The following is an 8,189-nucleotide window of genomic DNA, read 5'->3' as shown; positions in this document are numbered from 1 at the left end:
TCGATCATTGGTTCGTAATCCATATTCACTTTATATATGTATTGACTTGACAAAAACACGCGATTATTTGGTCTATAAAAAATTTAACTCTAAAATAAGTTAAACAATATTTTTTACAATACAAAATAATTAAAATGTATAAGTTAATTATCAGACCCGAGTTTGACCCGACCTGAATTCTATCTGATCCAATTATTATCCGATCCAAATCAAGACCCGAACCCGAAAATAATTGTATTGCAAACCGAATTAAACCCGACTCGATAAGACCCGAACCCGAAATTACCTGCTACAAACCGACTTAAACCCGACCCGATAAGACCCGAACCCGAAATCAAACCTGACCGAAATGTGACCCGACTCGAACCTGACCTGAACCCGGGATAGGAAGAAACCCGACATGACCCGACCTGAAACCGACCCGACCGAACCCGAACTCAACCCGGATGGAATATTGACCCGACACGACCCGACCTGATCATGACCCGAGACCCGAGATAACCCGACCCAAATCCGACCCGATGACCTGTTTTGACAGCTCTAGTACTCATGACTATTCTATATTGTTATTCCTTTTTTTTCAGTTTTTCCCTTTAACTTCCAACAACATAACAAAAATCACGACCCATTCCCATATTTTGTTCCATAAAAAAATTAAAACAGAATATCCGAATATTAATTAATTTCCAAAAGAACTCCGCACCCCCAACCTCTTTTCCTAATTCTTTTCGAACTTCAAGGAACCTATAAATATTTAATTACTTCTCCAATTAAATTATTTCTTGTGGGCCACCCTCTTTCCTTTTTTCTTCCTCAACCTCGCGCTATAAATTCACCTCCCACCCCTGAGCCTCAGCGGTTTGAAGCAACCACTTGACTTCTAAACCTTCAAAACCTCTAAGTTTCTCTCTCCTCTCTCTCTAACTCTCTTCCTACAATGGAGGTCCAACAAAAAACCCTAAACCTTACTTCCACCTCAAATACAATCAAATTTCTATGCAGCTATGGCGGAAAAATTCTCCCTCGTCCTTCTGATGGTCAACTTCGTTACGTCGGCGGCCTCACTCGCGTTGTCTCCGTTCATCGTTCCATATCCTTCTCCGGTGAGCCTCTTTTTCTCTCTTAATATCGCGTTTTCTGTATCGAAATTTTCAAGTTTTGTTCAATCTGTGTCGATTTGAAGGTTCTAGAACTGATGGATTAAGCGTTTTTTGGTTGATTTTACAGAATTAATGACGAAGCTCGAGAATCTATGCGGTTATTCGGTGAGTCTCCGATGTCAGCTACCGAGCGAAGATCTCGATGTTCTAATTTCGATCAAATCCGACGACGATCTCGTCAATGTATTCGAAGAATACAACAGAGCGTCGTCGATTTCCGGTAAAGAGTTGAAGGTCAGAGCAATTCTATCACCTCCAAAAACCTCGTTCTCAACGTCACCAGCTTCATCTTCTTCGTCGTCGTGTTCTGGCGCTGATCTCTCTCCTACAAACGGCGATCGTCACAGATTTGTCAACCATAGACCACCGTTGCCAGCTGTTCGACGACCTTCTCCACCAGCGAGAAGAGTTCCATACGGTGTCGTTCGGGATTGCTACTACTACCATCCTTGCCATATTCAAGCCAATTTTCGGCCTTCTTCATACTTCATCCGTTTGCACTAAATTATTTTTCAATAAAACAATATTATTTTCCTCCCTTAAATTTCTGAAGTAATTAAACAATATATACAGAGTAAATTTTTTTGGCAATATGATCAAACGTTAAAAAAAATATATTAATCGGCCTTTATAGTTTTTGTATGGGGTCAATGTAATTAGTTCTGTAAAATATAGTAGCAGCAAGTTCTGTGTATACTACTGAGAATCCGGAGTTGTTGAAATTCGATTGCTCAATCCCTATATTTTTCCGGTGATTCTCAGATTCTAATGCCTATTTTTTTTGGCCTTGGATTTTTTGGAATTTGGACCCCTCAATTTTAGCCAATTTAGGGTTTTCGTTTTTTTTCTTCTTTTGTGTGGTTAAGCGATTTAATCGCAAATTCCACTACTCCGTAATTAAAACTACCACGTATGCCCTGTGTGTGTTGTGTCTTGTGTTGTTGTGTGTGTGAGTGTTTTTTTTTATTTTAAAATAAATATTTTGGCCTTATTGTATAGTACTCCGTATATATATTATGTATATGTATGTAGTATACGTATTATGTGTGTATGTGTATTGTGTGTAGCGTAGTGTATTGTGTCCGTGTAGTGTACTTCATATGTGTATGTGTATGTGTATGTGTATGTGTGTTTTGTGTATGTCCTGTTTGGGTTACTACATGGTTTGGTTGATCATTTGTTATGAATTTATTCTAAAATAGTCGATTCTGTATTTGATCATTCATATGAAGGTGCATTACTAATTTCTTTGTTATTTCCTTGATTATTGCAGGTCAAAAAGGGCAGAAGACATTGTAATGATTCTATTTCTATACAGCTGAAATATTGTTGGACTACACTTAATGAATTATGACTAAACCCCGAAACTTACGCAAAGTGATAATGACGTTTCTAAACTAATCAACAAATGGACAAATTATTTATTATTCCTATTCCTAGGAATAATGAAAAAACAAATGACGAAATAGTGATGAAAGAAAAAGCAAAATAAAACAAAGAAGATGGCAAGTGGAAATGGGCCTGGGCTTTGGTGGGCCTTCAATGATGGAGATAAGGATATGATCCGCACTTGTGACGTTAAGTTTGGGTCCCTTGGCAATAAAATTAAGGGAATACTTGAACAGTTTTGGGAAAAGGTTAGTTTATGCGGCCTCAATGTGGACGTGTCAACCATAATGTGGGACCCATTTCATACGATTGAGTTGAATTGTGTATAAGATAAGATTGAAAGGGGGCTAACAAATATGGGACCATGGCTTTCTGGCTATTGTTAGAGGCAGAGAGAGATTACATTAGTATCCATTGTCAACCATATGGAACACTCCATTCGTTTTTAAAAGATTGCTCCATTTTCTATTTATTTAAATTCCAATTTACATAAACTTTCTTCACCTATTTACAGTGAAGAATTTCACATACTAATACGCAAATCACTTGATGTAACTTTTATAAAGCAAAAATAAAAATGGATCAATCTGTAAAGACACTAGAGACTAATTTGGTTGATATTTTAATACACGAGAAGTCTCATTTATTTCCTAGGAAGTGAAGAGCGAATTAGTTGTTTGGTTGACATGAGCATAGGAAGTAAACTTCGATGTGAAACTTCCCTCCAAAATGGAAAAGTTGCTTACCTAGGTAAGTAAAATTTCTCATGAGAATTCTAACTTCCTATACTCAATCAAACAAAAATATTCCATTCCAATTTATTTTGACGTGCTTATTAAAATTATTATGTATCAAATGGATGTCGTTAGTACATGTTGTGCTTGAATAATATGATTTTAAAAATATAGGATTACTTTAATTCAAAAAATAGTTACTATGTCTAAGAAAATTGATGTGTTAATTTATTATACGGAGTAGTTACTATGTGAACAATAAAAGTCACCGGATATGTGAAAACAGTGATAGAGTAAACCTTGTACAGACGACTAGACTGAAAAGTATTATAATATTCGTTAAGGTGGTTGAAGAATTTGGAAAAGAATAATGTTAGAAAATGTGTTGGAATAGTATAAGGTGAGAATATTTTGTAATCTTTAGATTCACGTCGGCTCCCGCGTATGAGGAGGTCAAGACTTTAGAGTCAAGAGAAGGGCGCGGAATCAAATAATATCTGCTCACAGAGTATCTTATGTGGCTTTATCTACAAACGCATCGTATAGAGGCAACAATAGATAAGCTAGCTACAATGAGTTGATGACCATGCCATGGAGTCATGGACAAACCCGACAAAGCCCGTAGGGCCGTATTCCTCCCATACCGAAACTGACTACCATAAAGACAAAAATCATTTTATTCACGTACTTTCTTTTTGGTGCGAATGAGCCAGAAAGGCAATATAGATTACAAATGAGAAGGAAGATCGAACCTATGACCTACCGTATACAGCATCAGTCTTAAACGCTAGGCCAAAACATCGTTGCCTCGTTGGTATTCACACACATATATTTACTTGTATAATACCAACATAATTGTATTACTTAACTTTGACAATGCTCTCAGTTAAGTTGGAGTATTAAAAACCTCAAAGGTGTAGCTCGTGAGATCTTTCATGAAATCTTAACTAACACCGGTAGTTCGGTGTAAAGAAGTCACTATATTTAGAGCAACTAGCTCAACCACGTCACAAGGCGGCAATCCACCTCAATAAACGTTTGCGTTGGTGAAACACATGATTGAAGGCCACATGTAATGTCAAATGAGTATCACTGAAAAAACACCATGAGACTAGAACTGTAAATCATTCAATTTGGGACAAGAAACTTCAGATTGATCAAGAAAGCTGTTTAGAAGGTCTTTGATATTCATACTATACAAGATTAATGATGAATGAACACTTTACTAAGCCGCAATAAGCTCCTCCAAACTAGAAAATCGAGCAAGAAGTACCTGCAGTCGTCTTCAAGTCCTGGCAGAATACTAAGCAGTTTCCTGTTCGAATTCACCTTCTGATTCTTCAGCATTGTCCGCATCATCGTCGTCTTCTGCATCATTGTCAATTTCTTCTTTATCATTATCCAGCTTTGTTTTCCCGATCACAACTACGCTGCTATTTAACTTTTTTATTTCGTTACACTGCGAAAAAAGGAAGTAAATGGAAACCATTTATATTCAGCTGCTAAACTTTTTCCACATTTCCTAACCTGTTTGGTTGCATCAGAAAACATAAAGGAAAGCTTGACCTTTTAAACCATATTATAAAGCAAGCAAAATCACATCCAATTATTCCTTTTCTTAATAACATCATCCTAACCAAAATTCTCAGAATTAGAGCTGAATCTTAAGCTTTGACAGAACAGACAGAGAAGTTCATCCATCACAAAATAAATGCCCTCCGTTTCTATTTCGATGCCCTGAAGTGCTTGTCTGCTGTTCTTTAAATAATACTGTAGCTTGCATTACATTCTCCCTCCCATCTTGTACAATTACATAAGAGGCTTTTTTATGTCAAATCTGTGATAGTCATTCAAAAATGATGGAAAACATTAACGAGTACGTTCTGGCCTGTCTAGACTATGCTGTCCATTCATTCCAGGTCACAAGATAAAAAGCATCTAAACTGAGAGAGACAAACAATGTGCCACTTGTTCCAAAGAAGTGCTAATATTTTCAAACTCTTAGTTTTGTAATACAGATTGCAGAGTACAAGTAATATCTAACCAAGAGAATGCATACAGTATACCCTTTCCTAGAAGGTGTCGTAGGTCCTCGTCTGAAATTAGTTGTCTTCTATCCTTGTTTAGTTTGTGTGGGTTGGTGGTTACGCTCACATAAATCTCAAATTATGGTATTAATAAACCCGGAAAAAGTAAATACTGTACCAGCCCCGCATAGAGTTTATCAGCCTTCTGTCTTTCAGAGTCTCAGACAAAGGGAGAGGTACACTAATTACTGATCATATAGTTCAAAACTTATGCCACAAATGCTTTCTATAGCCTCCTTTACACAGCTAAATTTTTACCAGTTTAAAACCTCGGTAATTTTCATAGGCATTATGTTGTAAAGCTAGCGCCTAATCTAGAATATGAGGAGTGCAGTTATGCCAGTCATCAGTCATCACCCAGTCATATTAAACCAATCCTTTTTTACATGATTGGGCTTAAATGCTAATGAATTATGAAGTAATCCATATATTCTTCTGTACTCTAGACACTCTCAACCACCTCCTTACCAATCCTATTTTTCAGACCAAAATATCCTGCGTGTAGGACCCAACACTACATCACATCAAATTCTAATCATTCAGTGTAAGATGGGCAAGTGCAAGTTGCAAAAATGTAGGTGCCAACTACAAATCAAGGTCTTTGCAAGAAATCCAAGCTCAAAGGGGAATTTCCATAAGAGCTTCCATCAGCATAGGTGGGTTTGATTGGGAAGAAAGAAAATCAAGTTGCATAAGTATGATCCGAAGTTTAAAACCAATGTGATCCATAAGATTGGTAACACAATAAAATTTACATGAGTCACATCAACTCTAATCGTCTTCCAGCTCGAACTATAACTTCTTTAGTACATAGTACATAAAAGTAGGTCTACATTTTCATTCAAGTACAGTGAATTGGTCTCTCTTAATCTACTGCCACATAATATTGATAAATTATAGATAGTTACTTCCAGCCAAGACCACAAAGTGCCTAATCAAAATGTTGTTAAAACCATGCCTCTTGTGATTATGTGTCAATCAAAATTCAAAACTATTCAGCAAAAGTATCAATTCAATCGCGAACAACATGAAGCTTCTAAAAGTGGACTACAAATTCACAGAAACCTCAAATCCTTAAAATCCCACAACTTTACCAATCTCCAAAATGTTTTCACCAAGAAAATATCTGATGTTACCAACACGATTGTAGTTGGATGGAACTATTGCTCGTCAATGTTTTGCTTGATTGGCAATTATACACACTGCCTTGGAAAAATCCACATACTTTGAATTTCTTCTAGCAAAAACCCTAATTATCAATATATTTTTTTGATACATCAGCCGAATAAGGTACAAACGTAAGCAAATGTGTAATGTAATGATACTAGTGATTAGTGAACAATGATTTAACTCCTAGGGTTCATGACAGATGTAATCAAAATTAAATCAGGCGAAATGTATCACCGAAAACACGAATTGTGATAAAGGAGTTGGTGAAATCGGGCATAATAACAAGGTGTCGATTTGAAGTTAGAGCAATCAAATTGAAGCTAAATTGCTGAAATTGCGAACAAAATTAAAGAATAATTGAAGGGGAAAGAGATGTAAGGACCTTGTCTAGGAATTCGGATTCTTCCAAGGCTAAAAGTTCGTCGTCGTTTTGGGCGTTAGCTAACTGGTGTTGTAGTAGAAGAGACGCCGGAATCATCCGCTCCGACGACGGAAACTGCGTCATGAACGCCGGAAACTGCAGCATTTTCTCCTGCTCTTCCTCGTTAAACCTTGTGTGTAGACGTGTAGCGTACTTTACTCGGCGAGAATTCGTGAAATCACCTTGTAGGCTGGTTAAAGCACTGTTATTCTGAACTTTTTTTTAGTGGGTCGGTTATTCCAAATATGGAAAATTATAAATAAATAGACTTTAAAATATATATTTAAATTTTATTTTTATTCATTAATTTCACATTTTATTCAGTTAATTTTAAATTTTATTCTGTTAACCTTAAATTTTACGGATTTTTCATGAAATACCCCCGAATTTTGGCGTAATTCACCAAATGCCCCTCGACTTTCAGAAATTCACCAAATGCCCCTCACAAATGACTTAATACCCAAAATACCCTTACTAATGATGCGCCGTTAGTCCTCCGTTAACCTAATTTTCAAATTCACCAAATACCCCTATTTTAATACTTATTTCACCAAATACCCTTATTCAGAAACTTAATTCACCAAATACCAATAACTTAAAATTACTCATTTTGATGCTCAACGGCTAGTTTTTGTGTTTGAAAATTAGCCGTTGCTTATTGTTTGCTTATAAATACTCTTTTTCTGACGGTTTATTGTAGTTTTCCTATTATTTTGTTAATTTCATATCATTTTTGTCATGAGTTTTCTTTCAAAATCATCATCCACACCCAATGAGTCCACATATGTAAGAGTCCCAAATAAATTTTGTTATCATGGGAGAAAATTTGACATCCGAATATCTGATACAACACTCAATCTGAAGCTCCGGTACAACACTAAAACATAAAACACTCCTAAAAACACCTCAAAACGTCGCAACTCTTCAAGAAAATAGCTACTTCTTTTGTACCTTATTCTTTATGTGACCAATTAATTATATTTACCATGCAATCGGAAGGTATTCCTTTTTCAATATGGGAAATATCTTTAACATATGCAAACAGATTAAAAATAAAGCTCTTATTAATTTTATTCTAACGCATATGTTCCAGCTACCTCGGCTTCTATTGCTTCCATGCCACATATTTAACGTTAACTCCCTTTTGTCTCCTGTCTCTACTGCCTCCAAACATCTTTCTTCAATCTCCTAACTTTCTCTCAACCTTACAGTCGAGGCATAAAGGTTT

General features: G+C 36.2%; 2 protein-coding genes across 2 annotated transcripts; one reads left to right on the top strand and one right to left on the bottom strand.

Annotated features, from left to right (window-relative positions):
* Positions 1 to 847: 847 nt before the first annotated feature.
* On the top strand, positions 848 to 3,145 carry LOC110792547 (uncharacterized). The gene is made up of 2 exons (XM_021997366.2): positions 848 to 1,103; positions 1,228 to 3,145. The coding sequence occupies exons 1-2, from the start codon at positions 938 to 940 to the stop codon at positions 1,662 to 1,664; spliced, it is 603 nt and encodes a 200-aa protein (XP_021853058.2). The 5' UTR covers positions 848 to 937; the 3' UTR covers positions 1,665 to 3,145.
* A 1,211-nt stretch (positions 3,146 to 4,356) lies between these two features.
* Positions 4,357 to 7,188, bottom strand: LOC110792559 (uncharacterized). The gene is made up of 2 exons (XM_021997387.2): positions 6,923 to 7,188; positions 4,357 to 4,742 (listed from the first exon to the last, which is right to left on the bottom strand). Exons 1-2 carry the CDS (start codon positions 7,064 to 7,066, stop codon positions 4,587 to 4,589), a joined length of 300 nt encoding a protein of 99 aa, XP_021853079.1. The 5' UTR covers positions 7,067 to 7,188; the 3' UTR covers positions 4,357 to 4,586.
* Between the last annotated feature and the right edge of the window lie 1,001 nt (positions 7,189 to 8,189).

Source organism: Spinacia oleracea, chromosome 5 (genome assembly GCF_020520425.1).
Source record: "Spinacia oleracea cultivar Varoflay chromosome 5, BTI_SOV_V1, whole genome shotgun sequence".
NCBI lineage: Eukaryota > Viridiplantae > Streptophyta > Magnoliopsida > Caryophyllales > Amaranthaceae > Spinacia > Spinacia oleracea.
Note: the sequence above shows the minus strand (reverse complement) of the source record. Positions and strands in the feature narration are given on the sequence as shown.

Excerpts from the sequence above, each read along its gene's own strand:
- LOC110792547 (XM_021997366.2), top strand. The coding sequence starts at position 938 with ATGGAGGTCCAACAAAAAACCCTAAACCTTACTTCCACCTCAAATACA. Across the intron at positions 1,104-1,227 it reads TCGTTCCATATCCTTCTCCG|AATTAATGACGAAGCTCGAG; the intron begins GTGAGCCTCTTT and ends TTGATTTTACAG.
- LOC110792559 (XM_021997387.2), bottom strand. The coding sequence starts at position 7,066 with ATGCTGCAGTTTCCGGCGTTCATGACGCAGTTTCCGTCGTCGGAGCGG. Across the intron at positions 4,743-6,922 it reads AATCCGAATTCCTAGACAAG|TGTAACGAAATAAAAAAGTT; the intron begins GTCCTTACATCT and ends CTTTTTTCGCAG.